The sequence below is a fragment of the Anabrus simplex genome, chromosome 1 (assembly GCF_040414725.1).
Source record: "Anabrus simplex isolate iqAnaSimp1 chromosome 1, ASM4041472v1, whole genome shotgun sequence".
NCBI lineage: Eukaryota > Metazoa > Arthropoda > Insecta > Orthoptera > Tettigoniidae > Anabrus > Anabrus simplex.
Window position 1 is genome coordinate 1,119,385,652 of NC_090265.1, and position 26,434 is coordinate 1,119,412,085.

At 39.8% G+C, this 26,434-nt stretch overlaps 1 protein-coding gene across 4 annotated transcripts in view; it reads right to left on the reverse strand.

Moving 5' to 3' along the window:
- LOC136858081 (transformer-2 protein homolog alpha) overlaps positions 1-26,434 on the reverse strand; it is a 159,474-nt gene that overhangs the window by 122,925 nt on the left and 10,115 nt on the right. For all 4 annotated transcript variants that reach the window (XM_067137353.2, XM_067137351.2, XM_067137352.2 and 1 more), the window contains exon 2: positions 14,328-14,503. In XM_067137353.2, coding sequence (XP_066993454.1) covers positions 14,328-14,503 — 176 coding nt within the window. The remainder of the gene's footprint in view (positions 1-14,327; positions 14,504-26,434) is intronic.

Genomic DNA, 26,434 nt, shown 5'->3' on the forward strand with positions numbered 1-26,434 from the left:
TGGCTAGAAGGTCATGTATCTGCTGTACCAGTGGGGGTTGCAAGAAACAGGTTTCAATAGACTGCAGAGAGCTTAATACACATAAGAAAGTGGCTTCTTTCATCACGCAGTGCAAACTGCAGAGCCTCTAAGATGGCGTAAAGCTCTGCAGTATACACGCTACATGCTTGAGGAAGAGAGATCTTCGTGCTCATATCATCAATGACGAAAGAGCAACCAACATTATTTCCGATTTTAGAACCATCCGTGAAGATCAGTCTCGCAGCCGGATATTGGTGAACGAAGTCCTGGAAATACCTCCGATAAACGGAGGAATCCGTGTTCACCTTGGGTCCACGGAGCAGATCTACACGTATATCCGGTCGCAGAACCAACTACAGAGGTACCTCGCTAAGAGTTTGTTCAAGACAACCACCGATATTGATATTCAAATCATGACACAAGCTATCAATCCGAAATCCAACCGGCCGTGTGGCATTCGGCCGGTCTTGGCACCTCTGGTGGTATTGGGTAGGGATGGGCAGCCTGAGACTAGGTCTCGAGATTTCTCAAGACTAGCGCAGACACTATTTCTCGCGAGAAATTTCGAGATTTCTCCAGAGCGTTGTCCCCGCATTGTGCGGCGAGCAGCGTGTCGTAGGCCTACAGGTACTCGGAGCTGAATGTTGTGTGTGCTGAGTATGCGAATAGCCAACCACGGGATTTCCATTTCGTAAATACGTGTCAACAAGCAAGTAGGGTGTTCATTTCTACCAAGGTCTATTTTGACGCAGTATAACATAATTAAAAATGATGCGCATTCTGACATTGTATGCACTGGTAGGTACACGAATGAGTGGTTTAAGTAGAGAACTTGACGGCTTCTGTAGGTACACGTACCTGGATACCAGAGGCGTGCATTATTCGAACTCAAGACGAGGTAAGATGCGCCTTGCTGCATATGCAACCACCATTACAAAGGAGTGGAATGTGTAATCCAATTCTTTCGACAGATAGGTGTACATTTTCAGACCCCACGTTCAGTATCACATTATGATCACTGCTTGTGTTTACCGATATTTTGGTGACGAAGGAAATAATTTATTACAATGTTATCGAGTATTCGCGTCATATGTAAAGTTAGCATAATTACCCAACAACAAGAGTACAACAAGCAATTCCATGGACAGGAAATATTACAAGAAGTACAGTACAGTCTCGATTATCCGACCTAAACGGGACCTGGAGTACGTCGGATCACCGAAAATGTCGGATAATACAGAATAACTCTGAAAATGAACTGAAACAAAGAGGAAGGCTATACTCTAGTACTAAAACAATGACATGTTTTACGGTACTCTATTTATTTAATTGTAAATTCAATTGTACAGTACATGCAGTATTGAACGAAAACATTCCAGATGTCTTACGAAAAGAAACTTTTCTCCACAGATATTATGCTGCATAATGCCGTGCAGTTTTTCCCCCGATCAAGCCACCCAGCATTGGCAGGAAAATTAGGGTCCCCTTAATTAAACTTCTTCTGGAAATACACAGCCTTTTCCTGCAGAATGGGGCCAGATATTGGCAGGCCCATTCCCCGGTGTTGAGATAACCAAAGAAATAGTGCTTCACTTACATTTTCGTATTCACATTTTTTCAATGTTTTTCTCTGCTCTGGTAGATCACCACTTTTGAAATTCTTCCCTCTGTTTTTTTCCATTCTCCCACTGTAACACATCCAACACCATAATCTGAAGCAACATTTTGAAGAATTTTTGCCCAGTGACTTAAATGCACTCAACATGTCTTCCAGAGAAACAATCAGTTTCTTCCATATACTCGCTATACTCACAGAGGATATGAAAATTATAACATCCGCACCCAATCAATACTACAATGAACAATGACTGAAGACTCACTGCACCTGTCCTTGAGAGAAAAAAAACTGTTCTACCGCCAGCGGTCAGGCCAGTGCTTGTCCCATGGACGCACCCTCTACACCGGGTCTGCCTGAATTTAGTTTCCACCAAAAGTTCCAATTAAGTCTACCAGTGTCGGATAACACGGAATGTCGGATAAGCGAAGGTCGGATGAGCGAGACTCTACTGTACTACTAATTTAAGATTCTAAATCCAGCATCATCATAAACAAATTCAGTATTTCCAGTGCTTAACACTACCACTTACAATGCTACAGGTTGAACTTTCTACTAGCTTAACATTACAAGTGATAGTAAAGTGAAGTTAAACCATCACAACTATAACAACGAAAGAAAATATGGCAAGAAATACTAGTTTAACTTTCTAAATCCAGCATCATTATACATAAAATCACACACAACTTAAGTATTTCCATTATTTAACACTATGGCTTACAATACTATAGGTTGAACTTCCTACTAGCTTAACACTACAAGTGATATTAAAGTTGAAACATAACTACCCAACAACTACAAAAAGAGTACAACAAGCAGTTCCATGGAGAGAAGATGTTAGAAGAAATACTACTAGTTTAACATACTAAATCCAGCAGAAAATCACAAATTCAGTGACCATCGTTTACAGCTTTTACTTTTCATTTTACACTAGCACTGATCATCATCTTTGGGGCTGCCTGGCCAAGGCGGTAAAGGCGTGCTCGGTTCACCTGGAAGGACGTGGGTTCGAATCCCCATCAGGAAGTTGTAAAATTTAAGAACCGAGATTTCCACTTCCGGAGATGCACATGGCCCTGAGGTTCACTCAGCCTACACCAAAACTGAGTACCAGGTTAATTCCTGGGGACAAAGGCGGGCGGGTGTAGAGCTAACCACTCAACCCCATCAAGTGCCGAGGTTACGGATAGTGGAAACCTTTACCTTCCACCCCTCCAAGGGCCTTCATGGCCTGTATGGAGATGACTTCTACTAATCATCTTAAACGGTTTGATACTGGAGGAGAAGCTATCAAAGACTGCTGAAGGTAATTTATTCCAATCCCTTATGGTCCTGTTTATGAAGGAAAATTTGCCTACATCACTATGCTGGTTATTATTACACTACTGGAAGTGATTATTGCCACCGGGATATTTCCCATTTGCGACGTATTTGTTAATAATAATAATTAGGTACTTCGGTATATGACAGTGCAGTCCGGCCCTGCGGTGTAGGGGGCAACGCGTCCGCCTGTCACCCGACGGCCCCAGGTTCGATTCCCGGCTGGATCAGGGTTTTTGATTGTAAATATGTAATATCCCTGGCCTGGGGACTGGGTGTTGGTGTCGTCCTTAACTCCTTTCCTCACATTCAGCACTTTACATTTCATCCATTCCAATTAAACGCAGGTTCATATCACGTGGTACAAGTAGCGGCAAAAAATATCTTTAGGTCGATGCCCAGAATTAATGTCATTAAAAAAATGACAGTGCAATGTGTAATTGTGTCCAGTTGTACGCGACAACTTGTAGACGATGTCCGAAATGCAATGTAAGTTGCGGATGTCGGTTATTTTGAAGAGATGCCACATAGCACAGCTCGCTGTGTTGTTTATTCCAAAGAAGTAAAATACGTCGGCAGAAATACTTCTGGGATGATCCAACACTTAGAAACACATAATATAAATGAAGAGGAATAGTCACAGAGAACACCTCTGGCCCGGTCTGAATCACAAGAAGCTACCCTGCCGACAACGATTGTGAGGCATCCAGGTAGGTTTACATCCTAATAACAGTTATTAACAAATTATACCGGTTATTCAGCTAAAAAGTCCAACTGAAATAACTCGTGAACAGTTTAAGATACTGGCATTGTCTTCAATTTCATTAATGGTAATAAGAAGCTCGCAGTTCAACATGCATTGATTTCCTATGCTTTTGACAAAATTTATCGTCACACACGTTTCCATATGATAACTGCTGATGATAACTATCAACCTTACACTCGTAGTTACTGGAACGTCGTGTCGCACAGCTCGCAGCACACGAGAATCGGTCTTGAGAGTGTTACCGATCGCCCCTGCTGAAAGAATTGGAGCAAAGTCGGGCTTTTTAGATTACACGTTCCACCCATGTGCAATGGGGGTTGCATACGCAGCAAAGCACATCTTCCCCGTCTCAAGTTCGAATAACGCACGCCTCTAGTATCCAAGTAGGTGTACATCCTATCTACAGTCATTCACAAATTATGCAGGGTTATTCAGCTAAGACGACCACTTCAAATGAGCCGTGAACAATTTAAGATACTGACATTCGGTTTTCAGTTTCATTAATGGTATTAAGGGGTTCATAGTTGACCATGCACTACTTTTCCAGGCTTTTGACAAAATGTATTGGCTCAAGCATTTTTATATGAGAATAACTGCCAATGATATACTATCAAGTTTACAGTCGTATTGTAGTTACAGTGTGCACTACAGGAGGATCGGTTTCGAAATCACTAGTATTGGGTACGATAGATGCATTGATAGCTTGGATGTAGCGGCATTTTACAAATTTTGGCAGCGTACGTGAGAAGTAACTGCTGCCTCCTTATCCGTAAAGGTGGAACTCCCGCTTCAGCGAGTAAGCTGGGAATGGGGCTAGTACGGAAAGCTCCCGTTGCCAGCCTTACTCCACTATGGTGAATACTGTCTAAAAGGCTCAGCGTAGATTTCGATGCCGAACCATAAGCCGCACGTCCATAGTCTCTTCGGGAGAGGACCGCCGCCGTGTAATATCGTAGTAGTACCGCACGGTCAGCCCCCCACGAGGTGCCGCTGAGAAACTTAAGCATGTTAAGTCTCTTCATGCAGGCAACCTTCAACTGACGGAGCGGGGCTGCCACGTTAGTCTCTTTACTGTCACGTAAGAATTCCTCGGCTCCGAAAACCATCAAAGTGGTTACTGGGACTTAAAAAAAACAATAACATTATTATTATTGACATCAGGAGTACACTCATTCCTTTTCGGAGCGACTGTACAATGCTTTTAAAAAATCTAGATGGATTGTATTGATCTTATCAAATAGGACAGCCAGATGTAAAAAAAAAAGTACAAGGAAAGAAACAAACAGCTTTTCTTCAAGATATGTAGTGGGATTCATGTTTCTGAGAACAGGTGACTCACGTTTGGAAGAACATGCCATTCTTTAGGCAGAAAATGAGGATAACTAAGAGGAGGAATCACAAACACTTATCTGTCTGTGACCTTCGGGAATAGTTAAAAAAATTTAAAAATGGCAGAAATAATTTGGAGCACACACTACCATCTCATCCTTAAAAAAATAAAAGAAGCGGATTCCACTTATCTGTGGTTAGGGATCCATCTTGAGCACACTTGCTTCAACAACTGCTTTGTTTCATTTCCATGCATACGAGGGGCATTTGAAAAGTCAGTGCAAAAATAACTACTTATGTGTTTGGGGTAAACCTTTCTTATTTTTCGACAGAGTCTCCTTTTAGGCTTGTTTGGGGTAAACCTTCCTTATTTTTCGACATAGTCTCCTTTTAGGCTTATACACTTCGTCCAACGATGTTCTAGTTTGTTGATCCCTTCTGAAAAATAGGATTTGTCCAAGTCTGCAAAATATCCATTAGTGTTGTTTGAATAAAATCTTTGTCCTGCCAGCCATTTCTTCAAATTGGGGAACAAATAGTAGTCCGAGGGAGGAAAGTCTGGAGAATAGGGCAGATGTGAAACGAGTTGGAATTCTACTTCCATTAATTTTGGGACCACAACTGCTGAGGTGAGTGTTGGTGCGTTGTGATGGAAAAGGACTTTCTTGTAGGCCAATCGTGGGCGTTTTTCTTGCAGCTCGGTTTTCAAACGGTCCAATAACGATGAATAATATGCACCTGTAATAGTTTTACCCTTTTCCAGATAGTCAATGAGAATTATCCCCTGCGAATCCCGAAAGACAGTCGCCATAATCTTTCCCGCCGAAGGAACGGTCTCGCCATTTTTGGTGCAGGTTCCCCCTTGGTAACCCATTGTTTAGACTGTTGTTTGGTCTCAGGAGTATAGTAATGTATCCATGTCTCATCCAAAGTGACGAAACAACGCCGAAAGTCCTCCGGATTCTTCTGGAACAGCAGCAAACCATCCTTGTCACAGGATTCTGTTTGTGGTCAAGCGTGAGCAATCGCGGCACCCATCTTGCGGATAGCTTTCTCATGTCCAAACATTTATGCAAAATGTTCAGTCGAGATGCCCACAGCAATAGCAATCTCACGCACCTTAACTCTTTGTCATCCATCACCATATCATGGATTTGATCAATGATTTCTGGATTCGTAACCTCCACAGGCCGTCCAGAACGTTCAGCGTCACTTGTGCCCATATGGCCAGTCCGAAAATTTTGAAACCACTTATAAACTGTTGTATAAACATCACTGGCTGCAGATCAGTTTTGATCTAAGTTCGGAAAATGATATAAGATCAGACCGCTGACGTATAACACAGATCTAAGATCAACTAATCGAAGTTCAATTTTGATCCCAGTTCATATGTGAGCGCTTGGTAACAGCGCAGAAACAGCTGAGTATCGCTGGTCGCCGCGCACATTTTGAGACTGTTTTCCTTTGTATTCACGTGTGCTGTGGTGAAAAGAAGAAAAATAATGTCTGAAATTAAGCAGAAAAAGGACCGTTCTCCTAATTTTTCCAAGGAGGATAAAGGATTTCCTACTTGAAATTGTTTTGGAGAAGTATAAAGACATTACAGAGTCAAAAATGACGGATGTGATAACATCCGCGCAAAAGCAGGATGCGTGGAAAAATGTTGCTACAGATTTCAATTCTTGTAACATACATCAGCCCAATCGGTCTTGGCAAACATTAAAGTTGTGCTACGAGAATATAAAAGAGAATGAAGAAAGCATTTGCCCATGATAAGGTAAGTTATAAAATATATTATGGAAATATTATTTTGTTATAAAAAACAACCCAAATATCAGCCTAATGCATTTTTTTTAAGATTCAACTGAACAAGACGGGAGGTGGTTATTTTAATAAACAAACCGTGGATGAGATGGTATAGAAATTGATAGCTGCCCTGCAGGCGCAATTTTTTCCCCTAGCCAATCCATACGATGATGCCAGTTTTCATCCCGAGGTTATGTCAGGTGAGCTGCATTTTACTGTGTAAGATGCTATCTTATAGAGACCTAAATAATTGTATCGCCTGCCTTTTAAACCGAAATAATTTTGCTGTTACATTTCAAAGAAAGTTCCTGTTAAGGTGTGTCCCTTGCTGTTTTGTTTCAGAGTTGCACGGCGGCAGTGAGTTTATTTCAGTCACTGCCTCACATGAGTCACAAGCTATTGCAGCGCAGGAGAGGGAACATTTCATACTGTTGGAAGATATACCAGCCCATACTGAGGTTGTAGAAAGTATCTGTGTTGAAGAAATGAAGAAAACTTACATTAGTCCCTTTAACATACATTACATTTGTCGGCAAGCAATAGGCCTACACATCTTTGCTTCTTTTGTTTCAGGTTCCTGATTCCAAATCAATTGGCCTACAAGATCTGCACACTGCTCTTGCTTCCACCTCAAAAACAGCTATTGAAGTCACAAAGTCAAGGTCGCTGAAGGGAAAGAAGACAGGACAGTGTACTTGACATGAAGAGTTTTATAAAAGAAGGTTGGAATGTTTAGAAAGTGAGCATAAGATGAAAATGGAATGTTTACAAGCTGAACATGGCATGAAAATGGAGACCTTAAACCTCGATAAAGAAATGAAACAGAAATTTTGGGGAAAAAATAAAATTAGGCCTGGACAAGAAGGAAGACTGAGTTTAAATAGCACAGTGACCTTCATACGGGCAAGTATTGTAAAATAAATATAATTTAAGCTTTTGTATTTAAATTGATATTTTTTGTTGTAGATATACTATTGCAATTATTGGGTTAGTCGTACAACTGTAGCATGCACTTTTCACAATAGCTCAACTGTATACTTTCATAAATATTACATTATTAATGATTGCTATCCTCATAGCATTGTTCTCTCTTTTATGAACGTTGCTTGCAGCACGTACTGGAATTTCTTCATATGCTTTTCTTGCAGCGAACAAAAGTGAAGGAAAAACGGATATCCGACTTCCCTCTTCTTGTTTTCTTCATGGAGCCTCTAAACATTAGTTCCTAATTACCGTCGACCTCTTAAGATCTTTTTCTACCAAGTTTTTCCTTCATTCCCTCCTAGATATACCTGCTCTCTTCACAAAGCCTGGCTGTTCTTTTTGGGTCATCTTTGGTTTTTTCTCTCTCTTCAGTGATCTGACTTCCCTCAGCCAGCCATTTTTTGCTCTCAGCTTTTTGGAAGTTTGGACAGCTAGCTTCTCCGATTCCCAGGATGGAAAGATGGTTTGACGTAGCTGAGAACAAATAGCTTTAGCAGTTATATTCATACATCTTGGAGGTAACTTCCTGGTTGTGTTTCACTTCGGTTTCTTTAATAATCTATATTTAAGGCTGTGCGAGTTATTAGTCCGCAGCAACCAGAGTTTGGTGGTAGGGCTGCCACCTGAGCCTCCAAGCTTGCTGTTTTGTGTAGGGGTTGTCTCCCTTAGCCTCTGAAGATTCCTCTTCACCACAAGGCAGAGTTTCCCTTGTTTCTCTAAACCCCACGGGAAGAGGGTTACCTCACCTTCCAGCTTTGCCATTCCAAAGGTGTCCTTTTCTGCCGCATCTGTCATTGAGACTTCACCAGAGCCCCGTTAGCCTTCACTTTTCAGAGTTCCTGTAGGGCCTTCACAGCCACCATAGTGGTCATGGGGCTCGCACAGATCCCGCTGTACATCACCCCTACAGGCAATACCCTACTTCATGCCATCGCCCACCTCTCACAACGTGGATGAGGGGTTGGGCTTAAGAGAGACAGTAATTTCATTAGGTTGGAGCAAAGAAAAATAAATGTCCTTGTAATACACATCAGTGGAAGGATAATGAAGGAAAGAGCGGTTTGCAGTATATGAGACAAAATAAGCTGTCTGAGAAAGTAAGTTACATTCCGTAAATAACTTTGATTTTATTTTCAACCACTGTCTAAATGACTGGATATCAAGTACTAAATTTTAATAATTATTGACCTCATCACATGTAAGTGCATATTTTATATATTTGATTCTCCTATAAACATTACTTTTTGTGGCACAGTTGAAGTCCTTCTCAGCTCAGTATCAAACTGTACTGGAACAATTAGCAATGGTTTGTTAAACATGTGCGTACATAGAAACAGGGTTTTATGTCACTAGTATTAACGGGTGCTGTCATCAATGTGCAAAACCTGAACAATTGTACAGAATATATTAGAGATAATATGTAAATAAACCCTCAATCCTGTATCTTCCCTATTTCTAACTAAAAGTAAAAATTATTGTTGCCCTCATAGCATGAGAAAGTGGTTGACACCTTAAATCTTGCACCCTCGACAAGTACAAAGTATCTACTATGTCTAATCTGCTGCACAACCTGTTGTTTTACGTATTAAGAAAAACTAACATAACGTAGATATTATGTGCTAGTTACATACCATTAATACATTTTTGAGTCATTTGCACTCCAAATTAAAACTAAATACTGTAAAACTGTTTATTTAAATGATAAAATCATCATCATTGTCAGCATAATTGCGTTTGGATTAGTGTGGAATCACATGCGAACACACTATTCCACATGACATCACAAACCTGTATGGTACTCCACAGCAAGTGAGTGGTACGCTCCGGAGTTAAATGGTTATGAACGAGCAGTAGAACACAAAGTTCAAAATACTCATATGTCTTGTTCGTGATAACAATAAAATAGTTAAATTTTGCAGTTAATGTTTACCTGTCTGACATTAATAATCTATGGGAAGTAAAATTCAATTTTACCACGTTTGCTTTTTATGTATTATTATCCGTCTGGCTACTCACTCTTGCTACCCAGCTGACAAAAAATTCTGGGGAGAACACTGAACGGTTACACAGATGAGAGCCTAGCAAGCTGCTTTACGTCGCAGTAACACAGGCTTATGTTAACAATGGGATAGGAAAGGGAAGGAAGCGTCTATGCCTTAATGAAGGTACAGCCCCAGCATTTGCCTGGTGTGAAAATGGGAAACGACGGATAACCATCTTCACTAATCTACAGTATTACGAATGATTTCAATGCGAAAATATTATACAAGAGTGCAATGCGAACATACCAACAAGATTGTCTTTTCATAGCATTATTATTATTATTTAATAATAATTCACTACCTTAGTCCTTTCATTCCATACTGCCACTTCTCACTGGACGTGAGGAGAGAAATTAGAGGGTGTCATTCTCAGTCCTGTATTACTCAATGGGCCTGTCTTACTGTCAGTACCCGAGGTTTGTGAGAATGATCCCGGCAGAGGGCAATGGATCTAAATAGGAGACAAGATCTCTAGCAGGCTTGAAATTTCTTTACCTGAAATTCACATAAATGTTGATTTCCTGGGGTAAGGAATATTGCTAAGAAGACTCCCGTGTGTTCCGTAAGACAATGAAGACATTTAAAAAAAAAAAAAAAAAAAAAAAAAACACATATTAGGCCCACGGTACTTGTTTATAGTAAAGCATGTTAGAGAAAAATACGAAATAAAAATGCTTTCCATAAAATTGTAGAAAACAGATAAAATTATACCACACAATACTTCTCACAGATGTAAACTATTTATTTATCACTACAGCTAATATCCCACTGAAATTCTTATTTATTCACTATGTACCAAGTATGATTGCATTAATTCTCTAAAACAGCTGATATTAAAACAAAAATGTTAAATCATTGAATTACTTGGCTCTGAATGGTCAAATCCAATCAACCCTGCCTTAAGACTATTTTTCACTGTAACCAAAACTGAAGGATGAGAAATAAAAGATAAGAATTTTGTTAAGGTCCGTATTGAACTGAGATCACAATTAAAATTAATAAAATTATGTAAGGGTTCCACCTTTTCAATACATGTAAACTTCACTAGTTGATCATAAACGGTACCGATTTCAAACCCAAATTCCAGGTCATCATCAGCCGATCACTAAAAAATGGAATAAACAATGCACAGATACTGTATAATCCCGAATACCACCCGCATCTCCCCCCCAAAATATTGGTTCTAAATCTTGGGTGCGGGTCATATTCAAGCCGTTTATTCTTGTAAATGGACATGGAGTATTGAAATAGATTTGAATAAGGTTACCGTAATCAATATGCCCCATGTAAATGGACATTCAGTTCTTATTGTGTTTTAGCTGCGTTTTAGAAAAGAACATAGATTTTTTCTCAATACGGTTACGGTAAAAGCGAAGTGTAAGGTAATGAAACATGGTAAATCACAGAATATGGGTAAATATGCGGTAAATAGGAAAGCGCTGCTGCGGATGCTCGATCATCATTTGTTTCAAAAGTGTTGCTGGCATGCTGGGTGCACAAAGAGCTGATCTCGCAGGATATTATACTTTGCGAGAGTTGAGACTGTTGTTACGGAAGTCTTCCTTGCTCCCATTCCAGTTCCGTATCAGTCCTATGCAAGTACTGTCTCGATAGCAATCGATGGATTCAAAACGGCGTCTTTGGTCATTTACTGTGCGTGAGAAACTTAAAAGTCATAGTGAAGCTGAAATATACGGAAATCGTGCCATTGGCAGAAAGTACAATACTGATGAATCGTGTATTCGTGATTGGCGGAAGAAGGCAAAATTCTAAAAAGTAACGGCGATATCAGGACATTCCGCGGGCGAAGTGCAGTGTTTCCGGAAATAGAAGAACGATTCCACAAATTTGCGATAGAAAAACTTGAGTTAGGATATGGTGTTTTTAGTGAAATGTGTCAATTGAAAGCAATAGAGATCTCCAAAGAACTCAAAATACAGGGTTTTACTGCAAGCTGCAGATGGATCCGAAACTTTTATTGGAGAAAGGGATCGTGCATTCGGAGACGTACGTCTATTTCACAACGTCTCCCTGGAGCGTATGAAGAAAAATTAACGGCCTTTCAGCGTCACATTATTCATTTGAGGAAGCAAAATTCTTATTTGCTGTTGCAAATTGGGAATGCTGATCAGACACCTGTCTATTTTGAAATGCCGTGGAAAATACAGTGGACAGGAAGGGTGCTAAAAGTGTAACCATCAGAACAGGCGGTAACGTAAAGCAACGATGCATGGTAATATTGTGCGTATTAGCGGATGGAACCAAACTCCCTCCATATGTGGCTCTGAAAAGGAAAACACTTCCAAAAGGAAACTTGCCGTCGTCTGGTGGTGGTGGTGGTTATTGTTTTAAGAGGAAGTACAACTAGGCAACCATCCTCTACATAACACTAATCAGAAAGAAAAAAAATGGAAGGGATCCAACACTTTGAACAATGAAGATATCGGCCAAAGGAAGACAAGGGCCACGAAGGGCGTGAAAATGAAGGACTCCCTAGCCCTCGCAAACCAAATAGCGTCGGGGTCGGAAAAGAACAAGAGTTGACCAAGAGGTAGGATAGGATAGATGAGAGTGAGGAGCCCGGCACAAGTAAGTGGAAGCAATGCTAGGACTCAGCTAAGGGCCCCTTGGTCGCCAACCCACGCTCCAATGTTCAGAACTCCTGGGGCCCCTATTAGTTGCCTCTTACGACAACCGTCCGGTGTTATTGTTAGAACAGAGTCCGGCTGGATGGACAGTGAGTTAGTTGAGGAGTGGGTGAAGTGCGTTTGCCAACGTCACCCGGGAGCTTTGTTACAGAAACGAAACATGCTTCTGTTGGACAGTTACCGAGGACATACAACTGAAGTCGTAAAATATACGATGAGGAAAGGAAAACTGATCTTCCGATAATTCCCGGAGGACTCACTTCTACTCTACAGCCGTTGCATGTGTATGTGAACCGGCCCTTCAAAACTGCAACGAAACAGTTGTACACTGAATGGATGTCTGATGGTGATCACGTGTTAACACCAACCGGATGAGTGAAGAGGCCTGAAGTGGGACTAATATGCAGCTGGATCAAGACCGCATGGGCGCGCATTCCCAACTATCTACTGTCCAAAAGCTTTAAGAAATATGGAATTCCAAATTCAGTGGATGGTAGTGAGGACAACTATTTGTGGAAAGATGCCAGCAACGTAAGTTCCTATGGTGAAACTTCATATGACTGAATTTGTGAAATGATCTGTGTTTGGACCGATTTTATTTACGGTTATTGTGATGATTTTATTAACTGTAAGCTGTTTGAATTTAAATTTGTGGTATATTTGAAGAAAATTAAATAGGTATGCAAGTTGTTCCCCCGCCCCCATATTTTGCAGTCACAAACTTAGTGTGCGGGTCTTATTCGGTGGCAAGTAATATTCGGGATTATAAGGTAAATAACAAGTAAAGTAGAAGATATAGGTTTTTTGACCCGACGTAAGTTTGTGTAGAGCAGTATAACAGAATTAAATAGCTCGAGGAACAATCTTGTGATCGTAACGAGACTTAAGTTCGTGTGGAGCAGTATAACGTGTGAATGTAGCACTATATCTTAATAAAAGTTCTAAAATCTTGAAGAGAAGAAGAATAAATAGTTCGAGGATCAATCTTGCTATCGTTGCCAAACTTAAGTTTGTGGAGCAGTATAACACGTGACTAGCACTGTACATTGTTCTTCATCCGCATACATCAAGCATACAATTACAATACCGATCCTTCAGCTATATATTCTTCTCTTCAAGATTTAAAAACTTTAAAATTGTGCTACATTAACATGTGTTGTACTGCTCCACACGAACTTACGTCTGGTAACGATTACAAGATTGTTCCTCGAGCTATGTATTCTTCTCTTGAAGATAATAAAAACTTTTAACACACAGTGCTACAGTCACGAGTGTTATACTTCTCAACACGAACTTACGTCTGGTGAAAAAACTATCTTCTACATTACTGATTATTTATCTGTGTATTGTTTATTTTGTTTTTAAGTGATCAGCTGATGATGACCCAGAATTTGGTTTCAAACCCGGTATAGTTTATGATCAACTAGTGATGTAACCTTACATTACTACATTTACATGTATTGAAAAGGTGGAACCATTACTAATTTTATTAATTTTAACTGTAACCAACACTAGCGCAGACTTGAGCTTTGAAAGAGTTGATGGAGAAAATGGACACAGGTTTAAAATAGATACTTCAAGTTATACAGGATTAATTCAAATTGGAGAAATGGCCCTTAAGGTGTCAAACTGACATCCATCTGACAGTTCAGCAGCAAGAAATAAGCAGTCTCTGTAACTGCATTCCAAAATGACTAAAAATATGCAATACAGGAAAAGGCCCTTCATACTCGTTCAAAATATTCTACAGCTCAAAGGAAAACAATAGACGATAGCAATTTCTGAATCATACACACCTTGACCGAGAATACGACTTCTCCCTGTGAGATTTGCGGGGCCTCGACCTTGACCGACTGCGAGAAGGTTCTCTAGTGCGACTGCGGCTGTGAGTAGGCTCTCTTGAGCGTTGCGGAGACTGTGATTTTTCAGGCGCCTGTGAGCTGTGATCAGAACCACTATGACTTGGACTGCGCTGCAACATTTAAAACATGATATAAAACACAAGAACCATTCCCACTAGTAGCCTACATGCAATAATAGAAACAAAGAAATGAATTTCTCAAAACCTTAGTGATCCAAGTGCAAATAAGTTTCATTAAAATGATGCTAATTCAAAAAATACTCCTCTTTTAATGGTAAATTGATTTTGGTGCCAATTGCAAAATCTGCATTCCGAGATCTTGAAAATCCCTTTCAGTCTAATAATTTCTTGAGATTTGGCAACGATCCAAGTCGCTCAATACATACTTGAATTGCTACTGATTATGCAGCAAACTCGCGATTAGCCGTGTTAATGCAAACCTGAGACTGCACGGATAATTGAAGAGAAAAAAAAAAAAAAAAAAAACACGGATAATCCAAATACACGTGTTCTTACCAGAAATTGCATATTTCCTGAATTTAAACATATCACATTTGAAAGCCCACTAAACTACTTACATGTAGCTCACCGGAAACGGACAACTTATTTACAAAATTACATTTAACCCGATGAGTGCTACGCCCGCCTACAGACGGGCTGACGCGGTCGGTCCACCGCTGCTATGCCTGTCTATAGACGGTGCTCGAGAACTTTAATTCAGACGGTTCTCGAGAACTTCAATTTTTTTTAAGTTTCCAGGTTCACTCTCGAGTGCCGATTCGATCACTGGCATGTTCTGCCATCTGATGGACATTATGTAGAATTAAATGATCACGACATATAGCTTCGGGAAATAACTTACAAAGCTTTTAGTCAACACCTGTGGAGCTCATCTGTGATGTAAACAAGCATGACGAAACAAGAAGCTATTTGCTCTCGCAGCGATGTTATTTCGGATCAAAGAATCTCTTATTTATTAACCACAGCGGAAACCGACAACAGAGATAATTTTAATGAACTGTTACATGATTTTCAAAGTAAGAGCGATACCGAGTGCTGAAAATATTGTAAGTGAAAAAGAAACTGAGCCGCCTCCTAAACAAAGGAAGAAAAACACTGAGTTCAAAAGCTATTTCATCACTATTTTTGTAGGAGACTGATGACTTTTCTCCACCAGACAACTGTGACACTCTCAGGGAGCCAAGTAGTGTAACTTTATGTGCTTGTAAGGAAGGAGTTACATGTATTAGTTGCCTGCAGATTTTAGGAAATAATTTTATTTTAGGTTCTTTACCTTGTATAAACGTGATATACGCGTGGACATAAAAAGTGTAATTTTGTTTCGTTTGAAAATAATATTGAACTTAAGAGTAGGATTTTCCATTTGCATTTAGATTTATAAAGAACCAACATATAAGCTAATCATAACACCACTGATCAGTTAAAAATTGAGGCTTGTAAATTTTTTTTTACATACAAATGCAAAAACTCAGCACTGAGGTACTAAACAGTCAACTGGTAACTCAGCGGTTAACAAACAGGGTTCCCATTAGTTATGCAAAACAAAAGCTAGAGATTTCCAACTATTCAATACTATTTATTGTAACCTTAAAAAAGTTACATATATTTGATTAAACCAGTTGCAGCCAATAAAAGTTAAGGCAAGAAAACTGAGAACTTACACAAGACATGTGATCGTGATGGGTGTTAAAACATCCAAATCTTTACTTGTCTTGCACTGAATATCAACACACACTTGGTTCATACATTTTATCTATAATTCATGTCTTGCCTTAACTTTTATAGATTTTGACTGATAATGGTCTCTAGCAAGAACGAAACTAGTTTCAAATATTTGTAACTATTCGGAAATAAAACATCGAATGAATTTGAAATAAAGGACATACGAATACACACATTACAACCTATCACAACAGACGAAGTGAAGAAATGTGTAATGGACTCCAAGACCAAAAAGTCTGCAGGCCCGGATGGGATTCACAAAGAAAACCTAAAGACAACACTGACAGACATCATAGATCCACTGACCCTACTATTCAACGAATGCATAGAAAGAAAAACAATACCCAGCATATGGAGAAAGGCAAAAGTAATCACGCTATACAAAGGAAAAGGCAGCAAGAACGACCCCAGTTCATACAGGGGAATAGCACTGGAGTGTAATATCTTCAAGCTCCTCACAAAGATCATACTACATCGCATACAACCAAGAATAGCAAGAGAAATACCACCAAGCCAATACGGGTTCATGGAAGGCAAATCGACCTTACAAGGCCATCAAAGAAATCATAGTTGAAATAGACAGCGCACTAACACAACCAGCCCACTGTACGCCATTTTCATCGACTACGCAAAAGCATTTGACAGCATTGACAGAAAAATACTCATACAAAAACTTGAGAAAGCACTACCCGACTTACATCACGAACGGGAGATAATAAAGGCCATACTTAACGCAAACCAGGTAGAAATCTACGATGGAATCTCCACCACGCCCGCCCTAACGCAGACGAGAGGAGTCCTGCAAGGAGACCCAATGAGCCCTATGCTGTTCAACCTGATGACATCCGACATTAACGTACTGGGGACCGAAAGGGTCAAACTAATTATGTACGCAGACGAGAAGACGCTGATATCCAGGGATCCCACATATATACAGACTGCATTCAATAACCTCAGAGCATGAGCGGATAAGAACTCGCTAACCATCAACAGTGCTAAGACAAAAGTTATGAAATTTAGAAGGGGAGGAAAACTGGCAACATGTCGTTTTCCGTAACGGAAATGAACAACTCGAGATCGTGTCATTTAATACCTGGGTATCACACTGCAGACCACAGGCTCAACCTTCACACTGCACGTAAAGGAAAAAGCAGCGGCAGCAACCAAAGCAATGTACGAGATCCCCAAGCCGCAGAACCTCTCAGTGAACACTGCAATGGCACTATTCAAGCTTAAAGTGGCCCCGGTAGTTACGTATGGGATACAATTGATATGGCACAAATTAACTGTTTCAAACATGAAAAGAATTGAGAATATAAAGGCCAGGTACTTGAAACGGATCCTACAGATCTCAAAATTTACAGAGAATCGAATGGCATACAAACAAACATTCGGACTACCAGACACCGCCGCATCGACTGCCATCCTTGAAGAAAGGAGACAGAAAGCCCAGCAGATACCTGAAGGTTTCTACGAAATGAAAGTAATGAAGAACAGTGAATGGAAGGGCCCAAACTACAAACTACGCCATGTATACACACGCTTCGGTGTCCACGGATTCCACGGGAAAATATGCCTAACCAACAGATTTCACGCCCCAAACGAAGAATGTATCTGCCGTCTCTGCGGAATGACCTGTCCTAGGTACCACCTGATGAACTGTACTGAACAAACACAACGCATCGGCACACTTGCCAAGGACTGGTAAAAAAACAACAACGAAGTGATATACCAAAAGAAAATAATGACAAATTGTAACCTTTAACACATATGTACACATTGTGTTTAATTTCAATAAATAAATATATGTAACTTTTTTAAGGCTACAATAAATAGTAATGAATAGGAGGAAACCTTTAGCTTTTTTTTTCACATTATATTGCTCTTCAATATGGAATAATATGAGATTTATTACCTATGATTCCCACTAGTAACCTAAATCTGTTTTCCCTGTGATATTCTCGTTTTCCCTGCATTAAATTTAGTGGGGTATGGTACATAGAGTTACGCTCGAGCATGTTTATCATACTCTGGAATCACCATTTTGAAACATATTTTGCATGAACACTTACAATGGCATAAAGAACTTGAAATAAATGTATTATAATTCAAACAAGCCAGAAGTTATCATAAAGTGCAAATCTGTGAAGTGGGTTTTCAGTAATCTCATCACACACAGCCTCTAAAAGGAATACAACCAACGAAAATGAATTACAGTGCCCACAGCAAGCTATAAGTCATTTACCCTTCAAACTAATGCCTGTGAATGCCAGGGACCTTCTTTTGATAAAGATGTTTATTCCCATAGGGAACCTGAAATATTTGCTCTGAATGAGTAAATTTATAATATATAATACAATATATAATAATATACATATAATACTAACATAGTTGGTCCGTTATTGGACATTATAAATTTTCCAGCTAACTCATTCCTGGTTGCCAGCATTTCGCCCCAGTGACCCAAGTCTCTCATAGTGCATTGGAATTGCCGGTGGCTCCAAGTAGTCTTACGCAGTGGCCTCCACGGTATGCATTAGCCATGCGTCTTGGTGGGTGTGCCATTTACTAATTGATGAGCTTAACTTGGCACACTGGGGCAAAACACTGGCAACCAGGGATGAGTTACCTGGAAAATCTATTATGTCCAATAACGGACCAACTATATTGGTATTATAAGGGACCTTAATGTCAAAAATGGCGTGAGTTTGCCAGTTTCTAAACACATTCGTAACAAACTTAGGGTCAGTCAGGGTAATTATGAGACATCATGAGGGTAAAAGTGAGACACTTGCTACACGTGTTTCTGTACCTAAATACTTATCCTACTTTCAAAAATGAAACACACTGACAAAACCATAATCAAGCGAAAAAGAGTGGACCCAACAGTATTCTCAGCTTATGAGGGAAAAGCAGAAACCAGTTCATATGAATAGAAAGGGTACTGGTATTCAAACGGCAACAGTTCCAGCAGTAAAACCTCCATCGAAGACAAGAGCAAAAGTTGATTCGCCTGACTCAGCTTCAAACGAAGGTGAAGATTGGCAAGGTAATGGTGGCAGTCTTGATGAAGTTGATCTACTTGACACAGATGCAGAGGAAATGACCATGGCAGATGAAGTAAATCTGGGCGACTTTCGACTTTGTACTTGTACTTTCTGACAATTGAAAGTTGTGGAAAGCGGCATTCTTTTCAATACAAATATGTAGCCACTGTTCATAAAGTACTGGAAGGTAGAGGCATGCAAATTATGTGTCTCAATTGAGTGGACAATAACAAAACTGCGTTAGGCTTAACAAAAATGACATATCTGTTGTGGAAAAGTCAAAATTATTGGCGAAATTGCCTGTTCCAATAATAACAGGGAAAGATAGAGGCATTACATTTGCATTCCCAGGAACAGTTGATGTTTAAAAAAAAAACAACGTAGAACTACAGTTCCTGAAACCACTTTTAGCCAAGTGAAATGTCTCATTTTTTCACCATTCTGATTACAATGGGCATTATATATTTATTTAGTATCATTAAAATGTAACAAATTTAGACAAAGCTCAGGTACCATTTAATTAGATGGTATAATGTCAACAATTTATACTACATAATTTTTGTCAGGAAAATGTATAAAAATGTATCTTAAGCCTAAATTTTGTGCTATCGAAACATGGCCATTTTGTTCCTATAATAAAACTGAGAAAAGTTTTGCAAACTATTACACCCAAATTTTTTTCTGTCTTCCTTTGACCCTAAAGTGTCTCACAATTACTGTATTAACTCTCCAACATAATTTTACAGTCTGCTACAATACTGTCTCACTTTTTCCCTGGGTTGTCTCCGAATTCCCCCTTTCGTGGGTTAAAAATGAGACGCACATTTATTTTTCAAAAGTTAATGAATATATAGTAATCAGTAGTTCCATTGTTTTTTGTAACACCAGTCACAACTTATGATTATTTGCATAATTCATAATTGTCACTGTTGTAGTTTGTAATTTGTAATTTATGAACAAAGTTGTAAAAAATGTCTCATTTACCCTGACTGACCCTATGGGTTAGTGTTCAGAAACTCAAGAATAAGTTCCCAGATTCTTAAACATATGGAGATGTGTCATTCGAATACGTATGCTGGTCAACTAGTGTGCATAGAAACAAGCACCACTGACACGTTCCATTCTTTGCAGACTTATTTTCTGTGTTAATTTGCTTTTCCATCCTTTCTCCTTAACACAGAGGAAAAATCCGTAATAATTATGGGCAGTCCATAATAGCGCATTTACGTTATGTAAAATGAAATGTTTATGGCTTTTAGTGCGGGATATCCCAGGACGGGTTCAGCTCACCAGGTGTCGAGATGAGGATGAAATGATGAAGACAACACATACACCCAGCCCCCATGCCGTAGGAATTAACGAAATAAGGTTAAAATCTACGACCCAGCCGGGAATCGAACCCGGTACCCTCTGAACCGAAGGCCAGTACGCTGACCATTCAGCCAACGAGTCGGACTAAGTTATGTAAATGACGTGGGAAGCTTTTAAAACATATGTAGCACCAACATAGATAGGTCTTAAGGTGACGATGAGATAGGAAAGTGCTATGAGTGGGAAGGAAGTGGCCATGGCCTTAAGGTACAGCAGCAGCATTTGCCGGGCATGAAAATGAAAAAACACGGAAAATCATCCTAGCAGCAATATCTCATTTTTTGTAAAACGTGGACTTTATCCGTTTTGCTTTTAGGCGACTCATTTTATCTATAACATTTCATCACTCCATTTTATATGTACATTATCGCATCACATACACAGTTCATACTTTTAAATTTTATTTCCACAACGTAATTTTTTTTAGGACTTCGGCAAGTCCATAAGTGTATCTTAGGCTGATGATGACCCCCACAGGATCGAAACTACTCCCTTGATAACATATTGTAATGTATTTATAGGTATTGCAATTATTGTACAGTAATGAGTAGGTGGAATAAACTTTGTAAATTATATGTAATCTTAATTCAATACGGAACCAAGAATGAAATTTATAATTTTGAAAGACCAGGTTAGGGTCGTGAAGCAGCTAGCATTTTATGTTGGACAGTGGCGAAAAAATTACAATGACACAGCCATTGGTTACGTGCAACTAATGACAAACTAATAATTTTTTGTTTAATTGCAGATGGCATTTAGTTGCTTTTATTGTGCGCAGGTTAGTAACCGAATGCATTTGACTTCATTACTGAAAAGGACCTCGCATCCAATAGTACCTAATTCTATGGGAATGCTCCTGTGTTTTTGAGCAATGGAGAGCGGTGTTTGCTAAATTACATTAGGTTAAAAGTATATATACTTCTGGGGGCTGGCAGGTGGATCCCTCGCTGTCACAGTAAACACATCTCTCCTCTATAAGGTATTCCACACAAGATTTGTACTACTTCAAATCCATATTAATGCTATAAAACTCAGGCAGCAGTTACCGAATTTCTATCACCAGAAGTTACATAAGGAGGCTTCCTTCATGACTCCTATGGACCCACCAACCTGCCACTAGAAGTATCCTTGCTCATGTAGAAGAATTCAGACTAAATCTGACAAATGATTATTTCCTGTGCTCCTATTGGCCAGCTGTGATGAAGGCAAGTTTTCTACAGCTTCCTTTAAGAATACCTGTGCGCTGAATGATTTTTATTTTAAGTCACTTTCTCATTTTTGTCACATTTTAACTGGACTCCAGGGAATGGTAGGAGCATTTTGGCTACTTTGCAACACTAAACATGGGGGCTCGTGGCCCCAGAACCCCTTTACATACCTTCATACTAATGGTCTTGTCCACACCAAAACCTATCCAAACCAATATTCTCACATTAAAGGAGAACACAACACATTTCGTTATTCATTGCTAAATATGTATTATGGAAATGTAATAACAATGCCGTTAATCCGGTGCCTCTAAGTCCAACCATTCAAGTTATGTGCAGAAATAGTAACTGGTCGTGACGTCACTGCGCTGTAGTCTACCTGGCAGCTTTGACACTGGGAGTAAACTCGCGCAGTCTTTTCCCGCACTCCATCTGCTACTGCCGTGTTCTTCGGTTACCGGTGTTAGTGGGCTTTTTATTTATAATGGATGTAAATATCATTCGTCCGTATCAGTATGAGCCAGAACGAACGACGTTTGCTGATGTCCATTCAGATAGCGATCTTGACATGGATATGCTAAACACTACAGACCGTGCCGGCACGCGAATTTGGTGTAAATGTAATGAGTGTACCATCATGAATACGGATAAGAAAATGGATGCATTTGTGCATTAGACAATGTTAACGCAGTGAAATCTGAGAAATTTATGTGTATAACAAGAAATCCCTCGTTTACAAGGCTTATTTTAGACAGTGAAGTACCGGTATGGACAATGACAAGGCATAACATGAGCTTAAAAGCAAAGAACATGGCAAGGAAACGTTTACTGACAGCTTTAAATCCATCAAATAGAACTTGGCGTTTTATTTGTTACAAACAGTTCGCTTCGTGGGTAAATTCATTGACTGCGATTGGTAAAAAAACAGAGTTGTCATACCATCATGTGTTGTCAACACCATATGGAACATATTTCCGGAACCTGATGGCACCTATGTGGACTTCAAGCTGTAAATGAAAAATGAAATTAAAACAGTAGAATTACGTAAGAGTTTCCTAAGCTTGTTTGTATGATAAATATAGATAATGTATTATTTTGACATGAAGTACGCTACCTCATTTATTGTTGCGAGTGAAATCGTGAGAAGTGCTTCTTGATCAGGTCGTCATTGGAAGGTCGAAGGTATTGGAGCGATGTTTTTAGGCAGTGACAGATCCATTGCTTGATCTTCAGGTGAGGCTCTACTATAGTTTGCAAGAGATTTATATTGTTCATTATGGCCTTCTTCCATCCATCGCTTGACGCCTTATATTTCTGTTTTATCACCCAGGCTCCTGCTGATTTTGAGTACTGAATTTTGATACCAGATTTCAATTTATTGATGTTCCAATTATAGTCAAATGCAGCAAGCACTGACCTGAGCTTTAAGCCCCTGTACGAGAAATGAACTCTTTTACGACCGTATTTCAAACGAAGGTTGTGATAGCTTTCTAGGCTTCCGGTGTGAACGTAGTGTTTTATATGTTCCACATCTTTTAAAAAGATTTGTCTAAAACTATTTTCTTCAAGGTTTCATATGAACTTGAATTTCCTTTAATCCACATTTTCTTTCTCTGTTCCTCCTCCATTAATGTATCGTGCTCACAGGATTTCCATTCGCCACTTTCTAGCCACTTATGCTAATTTTTTACGTGGTGCAAAATTGATTTTTTACGTGGTGCAAAATTGACGTAAATTTATTAACATAGAACCGTTTCCATTACATGTTTGTGCTGCCCACCATAAATGATTTATACTGGCCTTCCAAGCTTGAACTTCTGGATAATTTTTATCGAGAGCTTTCATCTTCATGTGTCAAACATCAAATTCATGCTCAATACCAGGATACTGCATTCTCAGTAAATAGCTTACTCCTTTGTGTCTATCGGAAAGGAAAAGTTTTATATTACAATTTTCTTCCTGTACAATCTTCCTCATCGCGATTTCACACGCAGTTCTTTCAAGATCACCTTTCACCACCACTCTCTGAACAAGTTCCAAATGAGCTATGCGGCCTGTATTTATATCCATTAGTGAATACACTAAATATTTGGCTGAAAAGCTGGGGGAATCGTACTGACCATCTCCGGCTAACCAAATGGGTTTGGCACTGCTTTTCATACAATCAATAACATTAGTCTTTTCTTGATCCCAAGCACCCTCCACTATCGGACCGGTTACTCTATGAATAATTCTAACATACACAGTTCGTGACATCACATGTAAGTTAATGGACTTGCAGAATGACCGAAAAGGTTCAAACAGAATGCCTGACAACATTAATGCTGATGATATCAGGACATTTGCTTCCAGTTTCTTTCCTTCCATAGGCTGAGAATACCAACGGACTTTATTACCACAATCGCTAAGTGATTTTACACACAACATAGTCCCCTTAATGTAATGTGAAATGTTTTTCACTTTACTTTTACAAATGTAACAAATTTCAAAGAGTGTGAGCAAACTTGTCCCTGCAACACAGAAATATGAACCTGCAATACGTACATCGTCCTGAGCGTGTTCGTTATCAATATCACCAATATAAATTTCACTGTCACTTTCATCTGGTTCATAGAAACTGTCATTCAACTGTTCTCCCATTACGTCACTGTTCAAGGCTGTGCTGGAAGTTGCAACATCGAAGTATTTTCTAGCTATTTCACTTGCTAACTCACACTGTATTTCTACACTACATTCGTGTCTGTCTGGTGAAAGATTTTCACTCATATAATTCTGAACGTCGTGTACATCATTATCGTTATCACTTTCGTTTAATACCGTGGCAACGAACTCCCTTCGTCTTTTAGCCCCATACCTTTCCGTCCTGCTCTTTTTAGTTTCTGACGAGTACTCCCACAGTGTATTTTGTGAAGCGGCTTCCGTATGAATTAGGATTCCTGCCTGAGAAGTATCTCCATCTGTCGACGCCAGACATCTTATTGAAGGAACAGACCCTGGTTTCAATTTCGGACCTTGCAGCTTTACTGTAGACATCACCTTCATTTTCAAAAGTTGCGTTTCATCATAGTCTGTATTTTTAAAATGCACTGAGCACACAGTAGCTCCCTTACCGGGAGAAAAGTGTTTCCTCTTGCAATTATTGTACCCAACTGCTTAACCTTCGAGGCGACTTACTTCGATTTGGAAAACTATGGAAATGTATTTCTCTCTACACTTTCGGTTTCTATTCGTCTTGTTACAGCTGTACACACTACAGGAAGGCATTTCGACAAACAGTCGCCGCACTATTATAATAAACAACACTTCAAGTAAACGGAAGAACGGCTGAGCAGCACGTACTGCAATAATCAACTGGACGGCTCGCTCAGCGCTTACAGCGCAGTGACGTCACAGCTACTCGTGTTTCCTTAGTTCACCGGCCTGCGGAGCGGCGCACAGCAAAAGCAAATATATAGTTGAACACTGTCCGATACACTCTTTGATTCTGAGGCAACTTGATTTTTGTGATATGTTCTCCTTTAATGATCTCATTAAAACTTCAGTGGTGTTCACACAACATTAGTACCATGCATACGCTTGCATCGCCGATATCTACGTGCAGTATGACTGTCCTACGTTTATTTCTTGCAGATGACGTGATCGAGCGAAGCACAATGCTACCAACCACTCTACTTAGGAACTAGGTCATCAGTGAGCAAAGGGGGTCTGCGTGCATAAGCCCCCAGCGCCTGGACAAGACCACTGGTCTGGATTGGTTAGGGTAGGCGCTGGACAAGACCATTGGTTTCGATAGGTTAGGACCTGGACAAAATCGTGCTTTTTTACTTCGCGGGTTGACAACGCTGTGTGCTTCTAATCACGGCAGAAATTCGGTAAGATTTACATTACTTTTATAGCATTAGAAGGATGTAATATGTTGGAAATCTTAAGTGGAATACCTTGTGGAGGAGCGATGTGTTCACTGCGACAGTTAAGAACCCACCTGCCATCCCCCAGAATTAATTTTGCTTTTATCACCTAACAGAAGTTATCATGCGCCATAGTCCATCGCCTAACTACGTGCCAGCATTTCCATTGGGTGAGACACTATGGGATATGACGTCACTCCTAGCAATGAAGTAAGTGAATTCTGTTACCAACCCACGCACAATAAATACACAGGTGCAAGCAATCTGTAAAGAAAGAATTCTATTTAACTCACCTTAATGTAGGGGAGGGTACAGCACGCTCACAACTTTAAAAAACTCGTGCACCCTCATGTCAGCAGAGATACTAGAGGCCTAGGAACGCTTCGCGGATTCTAACCTGGGCGCTTATGCCCCCAGACCCCCTTTGCTTGATCCAGACCAATGGTCTAAGTCACTGACCAATTGTCTAACCAATCCAGACCAATGGTTTTGTCACTGACCAATGGTCTAACCAATCCAGACCAATGGCTTTGTCACGCGTGATACTAGAGGACTAAGGCCGCTTCTAACCTGGTTGCCACAAAACCTGTTGGTGCGACAATAGAAATTGAAAAAAATTCTCCGACACTGGCAACCCTTATTAATTACTAGAAATGTTGTACGAGCAGTACCATGTTGGATCTCTAACCTGTCTAAGGCAAATGCTAAACAGTAGTTTGACCCACACACCTTGGAGTGTTTCTCCAACAGTTGGTAATTATGTAA